We start from the raw sequence: 19824 nt of genomic DNA, 5'->3' as shown, positions 1-19824 counted from the left end.
TATTAACCGGATTAATAACCAAATAAGCGCAAAAAACGAACGTCATGTTCGTTCTCACGCGCAGCCTACTCTGAAATCTTAGTGACGTCTAGTGGTCAGAAACCGATGTCCAACGCCATTTTAAAATCCAAGATGGTGCCTTTAATTCAGAAAGAAAATGTTAAATACTGTCAATACAATAGTTTTAGATATCACTTTGTTGTAATGTATTACTGGCGCACATTGGGCCTTAACACTGGCAAAGATTTATTTTCAAATGAACTAAGATTATTAAGATGTATGAAAATAATAAGACAAGAATCTTACATTTATAGTGAACAGCTATGCATCTAGAGTGAATTTACCATGTCAACGACCCGACTGTTATCAAAATCTCTAAATTTCACTTGATTAGATGGCATGCTAATCTAAATCTTAGCATAAAGAATATACATGATAATGAAATAAAAACCAACCATCCATCCCTTATTCAGTCCTCTGAGTGTGCTCGCAAAAAAAACGAAGAATATCATAAAAGATAATTTCCCCTTCCAGTCTGTATTTGGCTTGTGGGTGCCAGCAGCCGTCGGGAGTGGAATTTCCCGCGAAGATTACGTATCGTAGTTCCGAAACGGTTCAAAGGCGACGGCAGCTGAATCAGACTTATATCAGAGATGGAATCAATAAATTAAATTTGGACCATTGGAGCACTCGAGCAAGACAAAAAGCAGACTCCAAGCGGAACCATCCATCGGCCAACAACAAGTGAACGAACCAACAAAAGAGCAGCTTCGAGCTCCACTTGTACTCATGACATTTACCAATGATAACGCTCTGCAAAGAATCGACCTTGTGGTGGTGGGTGGCTGTAATGGGCGGGAGCCGGATGAAGTCAACACCGAAAGCTAGTCGACAGTTTTACGAGGCTAGAATCCCTGGCGCCAGCAGCACACCAAAAGCCAATATTTTCCCAACTGCGTTGTCTTCTTCGCCCGTTGTTGTATCATCACTTTGATTGGCTTGCGGCAAAAATGTTACATCCGTCGTGACGGATTTTCACTCTTGCTCGACGGCGGATATCGGCGATCATAATCATAAATACTTTTCAAATACTTATGCAACATATCATCCTCATTAGGGTCGTTGTATGACCTTATTCCTAGCATTACATTTCATACTGCATAGCCGTAACAATCTCCCTAATGGAATTCCCCTACATTGCTTCCGTACCACACCCACGAAATCTTACCCGATTCAATGTTTACCTACTATTACTAGATATCTATTTGCATTCTGTTCCTACGTCTAATAGAAGCTTCCCTTAGTAGTCGGTTACTCCTCCGCTCTAAATTTATCGCTTCCAGGCTGATCTATATACCGAACGAGCGCGTGGTATCAATAGCCACCAGCATGGCGCAGTAGCAGCACCCGGACGGAAATCCAATCAATACACCGCCAATGAGCGCGAGCGCATAGATGGATCGATTCCAAGGTCGTTTCCGGCCCTGGTTTAAGCCAGATGTTTTCGGTCAGAACTTCTTCGCACTGTATAAATAATCGAAGCTAATGGATGGCAACAGAGTAGCATACTCCAGCACGGGCAACGCAGCGCAGAATGAAAACAGCGTTTTGTTTGTTTTTGCAGCTTTCCAAGAATGTTTAGGAATTCAAAACTTATGGAACAACACTTTTCTCAGATCTGGCGTGAATCTGAAATAAACCTTTGTTCGGTGTTCGGTAAACTGCTATCAGTAGCAGGATGATGGCTGCTCGGAGATTTCGATATTCTGGAGGAATGCAAAACGAGGTCAGTAGGCTAGCAGTTCAGTGTAAACCGCCGCCGTAGTTGTTTGATCTGCCAAATACCGATGAACATGACTTATGTTTGCATTAGTAGGAAAAGAATTACCGACCAAGTCGGTCTGAGTTTTTGTTGTTGCCTTGAATAACACATAGATGGAAGCACATTTTATGACAACAGAACTCAGTTGGAAAAGGCGATTGATTTAAGATCTCTACCTCAAGCATGTCCTCTGGAGGGATTGGATACCTACTAAAAGTACACGAAAAAAATAAACTAAAAACAAACTTGCACCAAATCTCTCGTGCCAGTTATTTCATATGCTGTGCTTGAAAATTAGTTTATCACTTTCACCACAGACAAACAGACGTAACGCTTTGAATAAGTTTTTGAAAACGTTGTACCTAAAAAAAATAGGACCGCATGACATGTCTCAAGCTGGAAAACAAGGATGCTCGCTAAGTTGCAAGATCGTTTTCAAAACTGCCCCGCTGAACCGTGGGCAAGCTGTTCAGGACCGTCTCTCGATAACGCGGAAACGAGAGAGAGTGAGAGAGAAATAGAGCCGAGAACGAGAGGCTTCTTTTGATTTTCCCATTGTCACAGGCAGGCATGGAAAATCATTTGCATTCATTTAGTGCATTCATTTACATTCATTTGCCCTAACTTTATTCATCAACATAATTACGCAAAATGATGTATGGAACTTTTGTAGGTTTTGTTATTAGCTACAACTTTTGCCAGTAGCTCAAATCTGTATCTCTTATGCATCACGAATTAGAGCGGGCAGAACTCGTTACTGTTTTTCAGTGAATGTAAAATACATTAACTGAAAAACAGTAGTGGATTCTGTTTGCTCTGGTTCGTCATGGATAAGAGATACGGATTTGGGTTTTTAACAAAAGTTGTAGTTATTAACAAAACCTACAAAAGCTTCATACATAATTTTGCGTAATTCTGTTGATGAAAAAAGTTAGGGGCAAATGAATGTAAATGAATGCACTAAATGAATGCAAATGATTTTCCATGCCTGGTCACAGGGTTGTTGGAACCCATGTTCACACACTAAATGAAAACTATTTAAATGAACTCTTAAAGGGAACCAAAGCTATTTCACTTTACTAGCCCAGTTCCATCCATTCTCTACATCCTCCTTCTCGCCTACTCTCTTCCAAATTGAGTTATATTATTAAATGGCCTTTGAACGGAGCCAGGGATCAATAAACCGTTAGTATCCTAAATCCCATCGATTCCCAAACTTTCCAACCTGAAAAATTCCTAGACCGAACCGAGATTCATCTGCGCATTTACCCACAGACCTAAGGGAGGCTCAAATGTATATACAATAAAATACCAATTGGATGCCTTCGACACATATTTACCATTGATGTTAGGAGAATCTAGGAAAACGACAATAAAGGGAAACTTTTAGATCTTTTTAACTTTTTATTTTATTGTAAACAGTGCTGATCTCCATTCTTGCGTTTTATGCTATGTTGCATAGTAAACAAAAGCATTCTTGTTAATTATTACTGAAAATCCTATAAACAAACATGTCGTTATACCTTTCAGGTCGTTTTATATTCCGTTTCGGCCTCACAGACATTTGTTGACTCATATCTTCAGCAGAAAACTCCCCATCTCGCAGAGGAAACCACCCACGTCAGCATCCGGATTTGGAATAGAGTTGTCGTTTGTATCTACATCGGCTACCTCGAAGTCCATTGCTCGTTTGACGTCCTGCACGTTTCTAGCATACTGTACACCCCAACTGCTCTGAACGACGATTTTGGCACTTTCCCGAGTCAAAACAGTGTACCTCTCCTTCGAAAACAATGGATCAGTTTTGTTTGATTTTGCAACCGCAACTACGACCCTGTCACCGGCCTTGATGTTGGAAGGCTTAGCTCCTCTACGGTTGTCCGCGTAGCCCTCCTCACAAATTTCGATAGAATGTCATGTTCCTTAACGTTGTGACGATACAGTTCATTGTCAGACTTTGACTCCCAAAGGGACGGAAATATTCCCCGGTATTTCAACCCAACGAGGAGCTCGAAGGGCGCAATACCGAGTCTGGAATAGGGCTTAATTGTGTTGTGGACGTGAACATACCTATGAAGAGCACCCTTTTAGTTGGTTCCATCCTGCTTGCCACCAGCTAAAGCTTTTAGAATTCCTTGATTCTGACGCTCTACGGCTCCGTTCGACTGAGTGCTAAGAGGGATGGATTTCCGAATACTTACTCCTTTCTGTTTCCAATGCTCTGTGCTGCGAAATGGTGGCCCATTGTCGCTTTACATGATCATTGGTAGGCCTCACGTTTCAAAAACCTTTGACAGAGCTGCATTAGTGCACTTTGCATCTATGGATCTTACTTCCACGACTGTCAAGAATCTCGAGTAAGTGTCAACCACAATCATAAATTGACCGGAGCCACATCCGCGCACTGTAAGGAAATCTATCTGCAAAATTTCACACGGTCCATCAGGAAGAGTTCGACTTGAAAGAGGAATCGGATAATCAAACACGTCTTGCACGATTTAACGAACTGTTCAACTGCACTGCTAATACCAGGCCACCAAAAGTATTCGCGGATAATGCGTTTCATTGCAGCTATGCCCAAATGTCCCTGGTGTGTTGATTCCAAGGCGCTGTTACGTATGTTTTTTGGAAGTTCTATTTTATGATTTTTTAACAGTTTTTTCCCAGGCAGCGAAAGTCGATTTTTTGGTTCACATTGGCGCAGAGAACTCGGTCATTTGTTAGATATCATCGCTTGTCGAACTGAAGAGAGCTCATTGTCGTTTTCTGAAGCTATTTCAATGTCGCTCCAAGAGATATCCATCAAACTTGCATCGAGAGCATGAAGTACGTGTTTCTCGTCACTCTCATCGAAGAGCGCATCTATTTGTGCCTTGTCGATCAGCCTAGATAGGGCATCCACCACATTTTAATGGCCCGGAACTCGCTTCATTGTAAAATCGAAAGGTTGAAGCCTCAACGCCTATGCTTCAGCCCTAGATATAGCACGTTTGCTAGCCTTTCTTCCGTCGCCATAGATGAATGCATTCCCTTCGGAATCGTTCCGAATGGTAAAGGATTTACTCGATAAATAAATAGAAAAACTCTCCACTCCTCACACAATGGCCAAAGCCTCCTTTTGAGTCTGCGGGTACTTCTTCTCCGAGTCTGTCAAAACTTTTGAAGCGCATGAAATAATTCTAGGCATGCCGTCTTGATCGTATAGGACTAATACTGCACCAAGTCCAACGGGAGACGCATCTACAAAAAGAAGAAAATGGAACTCCTCCTCCTCTTCGCCAGTCTATTCAGAAAAATGTGGGATCAGTTTAGTTATGTATGACCGATGACCAGTTCTCGTTGCACCACACTCTTTGCTTGAACGTCAAGCAGTACAGTTCGGTCTTTGCTCGCTCTGTCGAGTTGTTCGATTAACCTATAGTTTGTTACAAACGTTCGCAGATATACTGCACGTCGCGTCGTCAGTAGTATCGGTCGCATCGCATGATGGGAAGACTGCGCTCCCGGAGCAGACTACGTGACCAAGCGGAGAAGCAAAACAGTGGTGAGGGTAGCTCGGTACCTACCTCAAATAGGTACGCTACTCTTCCCACCGATGTTGGGAATACCAACCCAGTCCCGGTGAAGCGGACGAAAAAGAGTAAGAAGAACCAAGGACAGTCCGATGGTACGAGCGGACGCGACGATGTTACCGCGACGAACGCCAGCGACATCGGTGATTTCGGCGACGCCGTCGAAACCGAGAATTCTGGCGGCCCGAGTGCGGCGAAAGTCAAGCTTCCTCCACTGGTGGTGAAGCATGCACCACTCAACACGCTGATTGGCGATCTCTCATCGCTGGGCGTTGCAGCTGAGTTTAAGCTCGACAGGATCGGCACCAAGGTGATGCTGCGAACAAAAGCGGAGTACGAAGTGGCCGTGAAATATCTGATGGATTCCAAGGCGGAATTCTTCACGCACGACATCCCCGGTGAGAAGCCCTTCAAGGTAGTCATCAGGGGTTTACCAAACTTCGACCCCAAGATGGTCGAAGCTGAAATCAACCGGTACAAGCTAGCCCCAATCGCTGTCTTCCGAATGACAAGGAGAGACAAAATCGTGAAGACGTACCCGGATTGTCTCTTCCTGGTGCACTTCCAGAAAGGGACGGTGACTCTCAATGCACTGCAAGCCATCCGATCGATCTACTCCATCATCGTACGATGGGAGCCATACCGTGGTGGACATCGTAAAGTAACGCAGTGCCAGCGGTGCCTCAATTTTGGACACGGTACCCGCAACTGCACCATCAAGCCACGCTGCAGCAACTGCGCTCAAGAACACGCCACTTCCAACTGCCCTGCGGATGGAGCCGTGGCGTTAAAATGCGCCAACTGTGGTGGTGCTCATCACGGTTTCTACAGACAGTGCTCCAAACGCGAGGACTTCAAACGCATCCGAAAACAGGTGGCAACTAACAATCAACCAGGACGCAAGAAGGACAAAGTCCCGGCATTTCGGACGGAGGATTTCCCGCCTCTTCGTGCTCCTCAGCAAAGGCAAGCGAATTCGCGGGTGCATCCCACTCAAGCAACTTCCGGTGATTCAGCTGACCAAAGTTCTCCATCTCCCCCTGGATTCTGGAGACAACCAACAGTGCAAAACAACAACCCCGATCTGTTCTCAGCGGATGAACTGATGGAAATTTTCGTCAACATGTCCGGTGCTCTTCGTAAGTGCCGCAATAAGCCCGAACAGATCCAAGTGCTCGGTAAGTTCATCATCCAGTATGGCGTCTAAACCGCTAACTATCGTCACCTGGAATGCTTGCTCTGTAAGAGCAAAAGAGATTGAGCTTGCCGACTTCCTCCGCAAGCACAGCATCGACGTGGGCCTTCTAACCGATACCCATCTAAAGTCCGGCGACAGCTTCTGGTTGCCTTACCACAACATTATTCGGTTATTCGGCTTGATCGCACCAGCTCCAGGGGGGGGGGGGGGGTGGTGTTGCGGTCGTCGTCAAGAAAGGAATAAAATACCACACTCTGTCCCATATCCGCACCTCTATCATCGAGGCCCTTGGTATGGAGGTGGAGTCGTCGACTGGATACGTCCAGTTCATCGCCGTCTACTGCCCTCGACAGTGTGCCACCAGTAGCGGACTAGCGGCTAAATTCAAGAAGGACCTGTCCACCATCACCCGTACCGGTTCCCGCTTCGTAGTTGGAGGAGATCTGAATGCTCGCCATGAGGCCTGGCGGAACTACCAGCAGAACCAGAACGGTCGTCTGCTGTTCAACCACTCACAGCATGGGCTGTACTCCGTTTGGGTTTCGGATGAACCAACATTCATCTCACCGGCGGGCAACCCATCGACGCTAGACCTGTTCCTGACAAATATCGGCTTGTCTAAGCCGGTAGCCTTGAACGAACTCAGCTTCGACCACCAACCGGTGGTGGCTGAACTGGGCTGCAACGTGGGCCCTGCTTCAAGTCTGCGCAAGGACTATCATCGCGTAAACTGGGCCCAGTTTGGACGCGTGGTAGACAGGCACATCATCGACAACCCGCCGCTTGACACCGTGGAGGACATCGACCGAGAGTTGGAGGGACTCCACCAAGCCATAACCGTGGCTGACGATGCGTGCGTTCGACGAGTTCCTGTGAGGGGTAAGTTTATTGCCATTGATTCCCACACCCAATTACTGATTCGGTTGAGAAATGTTCGTAGACGCCAGTTTCAGAGGACTGGAGATCTGGGCAAAAAACGTGAAATGGCCGATCTGAACAGACAGATTGCTTCCAGAATGGACTCACTCCGAAATGAAAGTTTCGGGCGTGTTGTCCAGAATCTGGACGACCACTCCAGACCATTCATGTCGCTTCATCGCATTTGCTTGGCTTGACTATCCAAAGTCCGCTCGATGATCAGGTTGCGCAATGCGTTCAAAACCTAGATACCTCCCCTTGTGTCGTGCCTCCGGCGGATATGATTACAGTACAACAGATTTTCTCAGCGCTGAAATGCACCAAGAACATGAAGGCTCCCGGGTTTGACGGTATATTCAACTTGATCTTGAAGAGACTCAGCATGAAAGTGCAGTCTCTTCTAACCGCTATCTTCAACAGATGTTTGGAACTACACTACTTTCCAAGCATCTGGAAAGTAGCAAAAATCATACCAATCCGCAAGCCCGGTAAGGATCCAACATTGCCTTCAAGCTACAGACCAATCAGCCTCCTTTCAGCGCTGAGCAAATTGTTCGAGAAACTCATTCTCAATCGTTTGCTCAAGTTTGTCGAGGAGAACAACAGTTTGTATTCACTCCACCAATCACCATCTAGTACGGGTGATGAAGAACATCCGAAGTAACAAAGCTGTATCCAAGTCCACAGCCATGGCATTGTTAGACTTTGAAAAGGCGTTTGACAATGTTTGGCATGACGGACTTGTGTACAAGCTTTGTAACTTCAACTTTCCATTACATCTGGTTAAAATCACCCGTAACTACCTCCAGCAAAGGTCGTTTAAGGTATCGTTGAATGGTTGTCTTTCAGACACGTTTTCCATCCAAGCAGGTGTCCCGCAAGGCAGTCTGCTGGGCCCCTTGCTTTACAGCATTTACACTTCCGACATTCCTCCCCTCGGAGACGGTTGCGTGTTTTTCCTGTTCGCAGATGATACCGCAATAGCCGTCAAAGGAAGGATGCCTCGCGAAATAACGAACAAACTTCAACAATGCCATTAAGGCCTTTGCTGATTTTACCACCACGTGGAAAATTAAAATCAATGCCTCCAAAACACAAGCGATCATGTTCCTCCATCGGCAATCGCCCAAACTGAAACCGGCTCCATCTTGTACTGTAATCATGGATGGCACAAGGGTTGAGTGGTCTGCCGAAGTAACCTATCTCGCGATGTTGTTTGATGAAAAGCTCCTCTTCCGTGCGCATGTAGAGAAAACTGTAGTTAAGTGTTCTGCCTTGGTTAGGTGTCTGTATCCGCTGATTTGCCGCAGATCCCACCTCTCAAGGGTGAACAAACTGGCTGTCTACAAACAAATCATAGCTCCTGCGATCCTCTACGCAGCTCCGGTGTGGGAATCATGTGTACAGACTCACAGGAACAAAATTCAGGTCGCACAGAATAGAGTGCTGAGGATGGTTCTTGATCGTCCTTTCGACACTAGAATAACAGATTTACACGAAGAGGCAGGAATTGCCAAAAAAGATTCAAGAATTAACGAAATTAAGACTAAATTTGCAGAAAATGTAATTTATCAGAACATGCTTTGATAAGCAATTTGTATATAGTAGGTTAGGTGTATATAGTAGTTGTAGGTTAGTTGTAGTTGTAAATAGTAGTTATAAGTAGTCTCCTTTTTCCAATTTAAATGAAACCAATTCCACCAAGGTGGTCATACTTTAAAATAGGCCTGATAGGACTAGGAACTGTAAATAATAATTAAAATCTCAAATGTACTAAAGTTGAAAAGACGCATCTGTGTCACTTGAAAAATTCATAAATGTAAACCACACAAACACATAATATAAAGATCATTTAAAGTCAGTTCTCGTTGCGATAAGATGATTTAAGGGGAGGATTACCATCCGAAAATAAAAACAAATATTTTCGGCACGTTTTCATTTATCTAAAAACATTGGAAAAAATTATCGAAAATCCAAGAAAATCAGTTTTTTCCTTAGATTCTTGGAAAAATTTATATGTAAAAATAGTTTTTCTATCTCATCATGAAAAAATATTGGATTCTCAGCAAATCCGAAAAGTTGATGTTTTGTGGTTTTTTAAGTCCAACTTTATGCCATAATAAATTACAAAAAAATATTTTTGCCCGTGAATTTTTTTTTAAATACGAAAAAAAAATGATATTTTTAGATTTTTGATATCGTTTTCCAATAATTTTAGAAAAATCGAAACTCATTTTTTTTTCGAAGCGGTATCCTTTCCCAATGACACGATTAACGGAATCCATACAATTTGCTTTACCACTCCGCATTTACACGGGTCCATATCTGGCAATCTACTTAATGTACAAAGTTCAAAATGAATCTACATGGGAGTTGATTGGATGAATGCGTTCTAGTTGAGGAGTGCTCTTATGGTTTTTGTTTTCATTGCTGTTTATTCGCGTTTACTACGTTCGGTGAATTTCTTGGTTTGAGGTAGGGTGCGAGCGTCAAGAATTTGTTTGTGTTTAAGCAGAACTTGTTTTAGGGGAGAGGATAAATGTCGCGATCGCGATCGATAATAATATTGGCTGGGCACTTTACCGATTATGGAACATGAAAGTTCTGTCAAAACATTATTTGAACTTCATGGAACTTGAAAGTTCTGTCGGAACTTTATTTGAACTTTATGGAACTTGGAAGTAATTTTAATCGTTAAATGCGGATTTTTTGGTTACTTGGGCGTAGTGGAATGAACATCCTGGTCTGCAGTTCGGTTCGATGTCGCTTGACTTCAGCATCTCGTAGATGCTATACGTTAGCTGGTTATTTAAACGTGGTGCCATTGTCTGAATGGAGTTCACGAACGAGTCCACGGTGGGCGACGAACCGACTTAGAGTAACCAAGAAAGCTAGTGTGGATAGATCCGATACCAACTCGATGTGGACCGCCTTCGTAGAAAAGCACACGAAAATGTCGATGTACGCTTTGGTTGGTTCACGGTTGTGAACCGGTAACTTAACATATATTGGTCCACAATAATCAACACCGCTGATTGCGAATGGGCGTGCCTCGGGACTTAGGTAGATCCGCTTTACTCTGCTGGATGAGGATCGGCTTGTTCCGGAAACACTTTGCACACTGACGGTTCGTGTGCCGAACTAGATTCCTGGCGCATTGTAGCAAGCATTAGTTGCAGACCAGCGTGAAGAAGGAACTTGTGGTAATAAGTAGCGAGCAGTTGTGCCAGCGGATGCTTCACGGACAGCACCATTGGGTACTTGACGTTATCTGGAACTTCAGCATTTGACAGACGTCCTCCAACACGGAAGATTCCGTTGTCGTTTACATTTACTATTTGAGTGGTGAGGATTTTAAGACGTTGTTACTTGTGAAACTGGTAAGGTCAGTTAGCTCTTCCGAGTAAAGCTGTGACTGAGCAAGTCAAACTAACGTGCGATCGGCGGCTGCAAGCTCAGTTGTCGTGATGATGATGTATGATGGTTTGGCGGACTTACATACTGCGGCTTGTAGTGCCTTGATATACTTCAAGCAGTACGCTACTACACGGCGAAGGTTTGTGTAGTTGGAGAAGCAAACGAACAGCTGATTTGCGAACTGATCGTCGGGTGTAGTGAGGGCTATCAAAGTTACCTTTCGAGCTTCTTCGATGACTATAGTGTGGTCTTCTTCTGGAGCTTTCGAAATAGGCCAGTGATATGGAAATTCTGATAACCATTTCGGTCCGTTCCACCATCTGGTTGACTAAGTCTGTGGGCTGCAATCATCGGGATAATTTGTCTGCTGGATTTTCTGCTCCTGGTAAGTACATGTCTCCAGTCAGTTATTTCGGTGTTGGATTGCATAGTGGACACACGATTCGCAACGAATGTTTTCCAACGACTCGGCGATGATTGCAACCATTGAATGACTGTGGTTGAGTATATCCAGAAGTAGACTTCGGCGAGCAGCTTGATTGAGTGTTCAACCTTCTGATACAGCTTGGCGGAAAGAACGACTGCACAGTGGAACCATAGAGGTAACTCTAAGACCAGAAGGTCCCGAAGAAACGAGCTCAACTTTTTGGCTCAGCTCTGGTACTATCTTCGGTCCCAAGCTAATCGATTCACCCCTCGAAACAAAGGAAAATCCAATAACCCCTCATTTTATCTGTCAAACTTTCATAGCGAATCAAAACAAACATGGTGTAGTACTGGAATTTATACTAGAATGGGGTACGTTAGTCGATTTGCTTGGGACCAATAGGCTAGTCAAGTAGTGAGCCAATTTGAAATCGTTAGTTTCATATTGATTGTTGGTGGAACCTTAACTTGGTTTGTATTCAACGAACGAGCGAAGCAGCTTGCTCCGTAGGCAGCGTCAGAAGCATCGGAAAAGAACTGCAACTCAATCTTGGAAACGGCGGTCAAAGACACGGAGCGTGGAATTCTTATGTCAGCCAGGATGAAAAGCGTAGCATGAAATTGCTTCCTCTCATCCTGTAGCTTCTGTGGAAGTGGACGTTCCCATTTGTTCTTCAATTTCCAGATCCGTTGCATGGACATATTTGTGGTGACTATGGTGGTTCCAACGAGACCTAACGGATCGAAAATTTTGACGATATACGAAATAACCTGTCGTTTCGTGAAAATAGGTGCTGGAAGCGGGAGATCTACGTTGAATCGCAGCATATCCGTCTTCGTGTCCCATACTAGGCCAAGGGTTGATACAGACTGGTCATCTTGCATATCATGGAAAGGTGGAATCTCAACCTATGCTTCCGGGACGTAGGACTCCCACTTTGTCAATGGAAGACCAGCTGATGTGAGCATGGCGAATATTTGACGACGTTTCTATTTTGCAGACTTCAAATTGTCTGCGCCAGTAAGAAGATCATCAACGTAAAAGTCTTTGACGACAGCTTCTACTGCTTCCGGATAGTTTTCTTCTTCGTCTTTCGCTAGCTGCTGCAGTGTATGTGTTGCCAAGAACGAGGCAGTGGCTGTTCCGTACATGACAGTGAGGAGCTCGTTTGTGTCGATCCGGTCCGATGGCTTTCGACGAAATAAAATTCGTAGGAAACGTTGATCAGCAGGAAAGTGGAACATTTCATGGTGCATTTTTTCTACGTCAGCAACGGAGGCAACGACGTGAAAACGGAAGCGGATGATGATGGTGTCGAGATTCTGCTGCACTACTGGGCCGACGAGAAGTTTATCGTAGAATGACGTTCCGAAGTATTGAGATAATCGAATGGAGAATCGAACAGTCTTGAGGAATTCCCTCTCAGACTTCGAACAACATACCAGCATGACACTAACGCTGCTCGCTGCCGACCTCTCAGCTCATAAACAAAAGCTCACCTTTCTCTCTCCTTTCTATCTGCCAACGTATGCACTGTTAAAAATAAAGACGAGGAAATTGTCTGGTTTATACCATATCAACACGAAGGATGTCTTATAGGATGCGTTGAACACCACGTGTATCTTTGTGGTGGTGCTGTTCTCCTTGGACACCGGATGATGTGGCAGATAGCAATGTGGAACTTCGTCGTCAACAGAATTGAGCTTGCGCATGTGATCGAGACGGAGATACTGTTCGATGAAGTCTTGGAAGGCTTTCTTCAAGGTAGGATCTCTTTCAAAGCGGCGCTCCAGGCTGTAGAAGCGGCGTGTGGCGATTTCTCTTGATTATCCGAGAATGACTTGCGGATTTTTGGACCGAGGAAGGCGTACTACGTACCTTCCGTCGTGAGTTCTAGTTGAGGTGTTGGCGACAGTTGACATGTAGCAAGCTGGAGTTAGTGAATGACAGCGGAATTAGTGAATGTTTTCCCAGAAACTGTCCACCAGAAGTGTGTTTCGACCAGCAATGGTAGGCCGACACCGATTGATAAACAGTTATCGGTGTGGATTTCGTGGTAGCATTCCCCACCGATGATGATAACTATCATGCCCGGAACATTGAAGTGCGGTTCGGTAAGTGAAACGTTTGATACGTTCCACGCAGCTTTGTTGATGGCGATTGTAGGAAAATTGGCAGATGATTTCTTCATAACAAGAAATTCGAGTGTGGTGGAAAATGCGTTCGTTCTCGATTTGATCGTAACCGTGATTTGGCGTTTGATTTACTTGATGGATTCCCCTAGTCCGGATATAGCGGCCTTCACGGTGGTACGCTGAGTAGCAAGAGCGTTTGCCAGCCGTTTGCTGATGAAATTGAACCGTGCTGTGGTTCGATTGGATAGCCAAGCTAACTTCCGGTGGATGCGCTGATCCAGAAGTCCCCTCGTTCGCTGACATGGATGGAGTTGGTGGTTGCATAGAAGAATTCGACGGTATGACAGAGTTTGTTTTCTTCGGAGCTGCTTGATCGTGCAGCATGGTGTGATGTCTGGCTTGGCAGGTTCTACGGAACAAGCAGGGCAATGTGGAGTGATTTAACTTCACTTGTAGCAACGATGACATCGGACTTGAATGTGGAGAGTTTGTTCGGAATTGGACCAACCACCTTGTTGATAGCCGCTTGAGAACGATGCTGCAGATCGCTTGAAACCGATTTCAGCATTCGAACTTGCTGGATGAGGAATTCAATCAACTCTTCATACTTCACATCTTCCTTCTGACGGGTTTCTTGTTCCCAGAAACGTAACGTAGATGCGTCGATCTTATTGCAAAGGATGAACCATAAGAAGAGTGCTGAATTGGCTCACCGAGCTTTCCCAAAGCTTTCACGTGCCGTTCATCTCCCAAAGTGTTCAGCTCCTGCGTTGACTCACGCTTCATTGATGGAACTCAAATACTCCTCGAAATAACTCCTTCCTCTCGAACCGTTTGATGTTATGCAGACGCATAATTGTCCGCCTGACTGTCCACGCTTTCCAACGGCTTCTTTGCTTCTCCCTCCAAAGATTGCAGCGAATACTGAAGTTTGTTGACGATCGGTATGTCGTCGTTGCTATGGATCATCGATAGATCGAATTAATTCGAGGCTGGCCGTTGTCCATCTTGGAGAGCAGAAATCCCTTGAGTACGCAGTACCGATTTTAGAATTCAGTGTGCACCTCGATGTGATCGACGTCTATCTTCTCAACTTCTCCTTGGACGTGCTGGAACTCCTTGTTGACCTTCTCCAAAGTTTCCAACCGAACCGATACTTGATTGGCGTCCCGCTCATGGTTGTATTCCTGTACGAACTTTTCCACCACATCTCGTATTGCCAACACTCGCTTGAGGATCAGGATGTCGCCTTCCAGCATCTTATCCGCTTTGTTTGCCATTTTGCTCACCACTCTAACTACGCGCGAAAACGGAAACGACACGCTTAATTCGTAACGATTGCTCCATCCCGACGCGACGTGCCGTTTCTACGAAACGTAAACAGCACCACGAAATTCGATCGATATAATCCTTCCCGTCACGTCGTGATACTTCTACACGAACGCGAACGACCGAAAAGGACACGTGAAATCGATACGATCAATGCTTCCCGTCACGACGTGCCCTTTTTACGATACGCGTGTCCGCTGAAACGTCACAAATATCGCGAAATGTGCCTTGAACGAATTGATCAATCGCCGTTTTCCGTCGTTGATTTCCACCACCCTGTACGGTGTCTAATTCCAGTGCGCGACACTGTATGCGTATCTGCAATAGAGATTTACACGCCTGGTTGTATTGGTGCACTGTGTGAAACTGTGGTAGTAAAAATCTGAGGAAAATACATAAAAAACTGCTGTCAAACTCATTTTGACAGATCGAATTACATACATTTTGAGGTTAGCCCGAGGAAAATATTAAACAACTTTACATGGCGATAGACCTCCGTTAGTGTGCGTGCGTTAAACGTCACCAATCGCTATTGATGAAAACTGGCAATCAATTTGTTTATCAGACACCAACCAACGATAATCAAATTGCAAATAATCGTTAATTTTGCCGCTTCTACATAGCAATTCCACCGTACTAATTATGCTCGCCTTATGCGCTTTGATCGCTTTAATCGGTCATGCATTATTGGCATGCGCAATTCGATTAGTGATTTTCATTAGACTGGTTCACAATAATCTAATGTAAATTCATATTGATTTCAGTTGAATTGTAATTTAGTCAGTGTTGGAAAAGTTCGCGATATTCCACGAAGTTCACCAAGGGAAAAGTTTGCGAGTCATAGTGAGTTTTCGCGAACTTTTCCATAACTGAATGTAGTCTAAGTTCACGTACTAGTAGAATGAGTGAAATATTAAGCTGAACATTGCATTAGGTCCTAAGTAACATTGATCGATTCTCTTCGTCGACTTTCTCTTTCGTTAATAACTTGAGCACATAACTGTTTCTTGTTGTGTTTGTCGTATTATGTGCTTGATAAAAGCTTCTTTTATCGATACGTGTGCTGAAACTACCTGAGAATGTCTTTACATGGCCGTGGGGATACAAAGAGAAAGTTGACGAAGAGAATCTGTCAATGTTACTTAGGTTGTCACCTAGTTGTTTTGATTGCCGCGCACCAACAACGGAATGCAATCGACAATGTTATGCGATCATGCTTCATCGGTCGCAACGTTACAAAATATTGCACAGCGAAGCCGATGAGCGAAAATAAACACATGGTGAATCCAATGACACCGCCAACGATTCGCCGTGTCGCCGTGTGTGTAGCAAAATCCTCAACAACATGACGTACATTAATATTTATATTCAGCAAATACGCCAAATTCCAACGATGCACCGTGACATTGATCTTAGAACAGATTTATCTATAGGTATGTTCGTGTTATTGCATTTGGCGTGATTTATATGATTCGTTTAGACGAGGGGTGTACCAACTTGACTTGATTTCCTCTTTGTTCTACCGTTGATAATCCCCTTTGACGATCATCTTTAAAATTCACGATCAGCTTCCACGCCACACGACGGTGACTTCACACCAACCAATCAAAGCAATCGGCGTTGCTAGGCACGGCACGTGCTTTACGTTTTTTTTTCTCTCGGATTAATGGCGATGTACGACTTATTGCAATGCAAAAAATCACGCAACTATTTTTATATTGCCGCACTGTTTGTAAACATTGCATCTGAAAGATCACGCTCCGATGTACTGAAGATGATTATCACCGCCAGCTGATCGCAACCGATGACTAATGGAGCCTGCTTTTCTCATTTTCAGCGTCAACGCTTTTGGCAACGATCCCAACGATCACAGCCGCCGTTAGCCAACAACAGGGAGGTGGATCGATGCGAAGAGCCAAATGTCTAAATCGAGATCGTATACAGGTAACACCAAAGCGCCACACACAAAAGATGATTCATTTGGTTCGATCATTGTTCAAACGAGGATCTTTGTTCTGTCTTTACTCCAACAGGTTTACGATGGTCACGACAAAGCGTTACACCAACAGCTAACGGCACTGCGTAACGAGATGCGCACCAGGGCATCGACCCAGAGCACTGAGCTGGATGCGTATCTTGTGACGTCTTACGATGAACACATGTCCGACCAATTGATGGAATCGGACGAGCGATTGAAGTTCTTAACCGGGTTTTCCGGATCTACGGGTGAAGCCGTTATAACCCTCAAATCAGCAGCCCTATGGGTGGACGCGAGATTCTACGAACAGGCTGATCACGAGCTCAATTGTGATTGGAGGATCTTCCGCCGCGGAGAACATCCCACGATCTCCGAGTGGATTTCGGTAAGCGTCCATTCTTTTGGATGGTTTGAATACAACGATCAATTTTACTTACCATTACAGAGTGAACTTGCTCCAGAATCGCGGGTAGGCGCCGATCCTCAGCTGGTTCCACATTCCCTATGGGTTAATCTGGAACGTCAGCTCAACTCCGAATTCATCAAATTGATTAAGATTCATCGCAACTTGGTTGACCTGGTATGGGGATCGCGGCGACCTGCACCCAAATCTAACTCCATCAAGATTCAACCGGTACGATTTGCCGGAGAACACTGGGAAAGCAAAGTAAACAAACTTCGGTCCAATTTAACTGCCATGAGATGTGAAGCCGTAATCGTTACGTCCCTTACTGAAGTCGCCTATATTCTGAATCTACGGGGTAGCGATATTCCGTACACTCCGGTTTTTAAAGCGTACCTCTTGGTCAGCAATCGGGAGATCATTCTGTACACCAACAAAACTCACAAAAATATGGGTCTAATGAATCATCTCAAGTCTCACAGTTGCCATAACGAATACTGCGTTCAGTAAGTAGCATCAAACGCAATTGATCAAGTTTCCATTCAACTGTCCTTGTCCTTTTATTCAGAATCAAAGAATATCAAGATGTGCTGCGAGACTTGAGGACCTTGTCCCAACACTGGAAGCGCATTCTCGTTCCATCGGCGGTGGTCTTCGATATGGGAGCTTCAGAAGCAATCCACTCAGTTGTCCCTCGAGAACTGATCTTGGACAGACCTTCACCGATCATCTTTCTACGAGCACAGAAAAACGAGATCGAAAAACAGGGCATGAAGAAGGCTCACATCCGTGACGGAGTCGCCATGTGCGAAGTTTTGAGCTATCTAGAAGAGCGGGTAATTTTAAAATGTCTTTAAATCTGCTAGATCTAATGGTTGTCTTTGTATCAGTTCATAGCCGGCGATCACTTCACGGAGCTGTCCCTTGCGCGGGAGGTGGACCGTCGGCGCAAGATTCAAGATCTTTCGGAAGGTCCTTCCTTCAGGACTATTGTCGCTTTTGGATCTCACAGTGCTAGCCCGCATTACACACCCACCAATCGAACGGACTTTGAAATCACCGAGTATGGCACGCTGCTGATTGATTCCGGTGGCCAGTACCATGATGGAACCACCGATGTCAGCCGGACGATTCACCTCGGGGAACCATCGCCGGAGCAGGTCCGGGCTTATACGAATGTTCTCATCGGTATGATACGACTATCGGTACTGACGTTCCCGGAAAATCTCAAACCAGCCGAACTTGATGCCTTGGCGAGGGGACCAGTGTGGGGAGATATGAATGACTATCCTCATGGAACCGGACACGGCATTGGATCATATCTTTCCGTACATGAATGTAAGTTCGATCATGTATTTGGAATTCCTGATAACCAATTAGACGCTTTGTTACAGCTCCAATCAGCGTGGCTTACACGACAAAACAACGCTACAGTTTCAAGGACGGATACTTCTTTTCGAACGGTGAGTTAAACAACATCCAAATGGGCCCAATACCTTGACTAACCACGATTTTTTCCAGAACCGGGCTACTACAAGAGAGGAGAGTTCGGAATACGGCTAGAGAACGTCTTGGAAGTGCAAGACACCGGAAACGTTCATCCCTCGGGCAACAAATTCCTCTCATTCCAGGACATCACTTTGGTACCTTTTGAACCCAAAATGATCGATCGTTCACTGCTGAGTGCACCGGAGGTACCTTAGCCGTTACCATCCATCTCCCCAAACCCATAAAACCTATGAACAACCACCTACCGTCTTTTCAGATCAAATGGATCAACGAGTACAACGCCCGCATCCGGCAGCTGGTGGGTGATGAACTCAAGCGCAAACAAAAGATGGAAGCCTTCTACTGGATGATGAACAAAACGCGAAACATTCCCGATTCGGACCATTACGGATCTGCCGCGCCTGTTGCGTTGAACTGTCGAATCGCCACTCTAATACTGTCCGCCATAGTTGCAAATTTGCTGATGTTGGGTTGAGAAGCCGATATCGCTGAGTATAACTAAGCTCGCTCTCTGTCAGTACCATTCACAGCGTTGCTTGAGCCCTGGGCTCGGAAGCAGCTCTCCATCCCCTCTAACGCTATCCATGGATATCTATCTCAATTGTCTATTTCTAGGATAGGTGTAGCAAATAAGCAGCAAATTGTTCATTAACTTATTAATTAATATTAAATAATTTATGAATCGATGTTAGTTACCGGAGCGCAAGCAAGTGATATTTTACAAAAACACTGGAACTTATTGGAGATTAAACGAACACTAGTCCGAACACGAGAAGGAAGCCTAAAGTGACTTGCTCAGAAAGAATTCCCTCACCCTACGCAAAACAAATAACAACCTCGGATTAACAGGTAGAATCAAGCTAGGCTCAAGGATTTCGGTGCACTCTACCGCGGCATGCGTGTTGACCATCTCGACCCTGGAGAGCTCGATTATGAGCTGCTCCTTCGTAACATCGTAATCGGTGACGATGAATCACGGTGTAAACGTTGAAGGTTGAAGCAGATCCTGAATAACGAACGAGAGGGTCATGAGTCTATGATCCACTATGACCTAGACCCAGAAATGGATTTAGGAATGAGCAGAAAGTTTTGCTCGGAGCTCCGGCAAATTATTAG

At 44.8% G+C, this 19824-nt stretch overlaps 1 protein-coding gene across 1 annotated transcript in view; it reads left to right on the top strand.

Annotated features, from left to right (window-relative positions):
• LOC135715079 (xaa-Pro aminopeptidase ApepP-like) overlaps positions 1-19499 on the top strand; it is a 42618-nt gene extending 23119 nt beyond the window's left edge. Inside the window, exons 2-9 of the mRNA XM_065238489.1 lie at positions 16656-16762; positions 16852-17181; positions 17242-17705; positions 17768-18035; positions 18090-18537; positions 18594-18662; positions 18721-18893; positions 18965-19499. Coding sequence (XP_065094561.1) covers positions 16656-16762; positions 16852-17181; positions 17242-17705; positions 17768-18035; positions 18090-18537; positions 18594-18662; positions 18721-18893; positions 18965-19183 — 2078 coding nt within the window. The 3' untranslated portion in view covers positions 19184-19499. The remainder of the gene's footprint in view (positions 1-16655; positions 16763-16851; positions 17182-17241; positions 17706-17767; positions 18036-18089; positions 18538-18593; positions 18663-18720; positions 18894-18964) is intronic.
• Positions 19500-19824: the final 325 nt, after the last annotated feature.

Source organism: Ochlerotatus camptorhynchus, unplaced genomic scaffold, assembly GCF_037179485.1.
Source record: "Ochlerotatus camptorhynchus isolate MF236.1 unplaced genomic scaffold, CSIRO-AGI_Acam_v1.1 ptg000795l, whole genome shotgun sequence".
Classification (NCBI taxonomy): Eukaryota; Metazoa; Arthropoda; class Insecta; order Diptera; family Culicidae; genus Ochlerotatus; species Ochlerotatus camptorhynchus.
The sequence above is the reverse complement of the archived record's forward strand: the minus strand, read 5'-3'. Positions and strand labels throughout refer to the sequence as shown.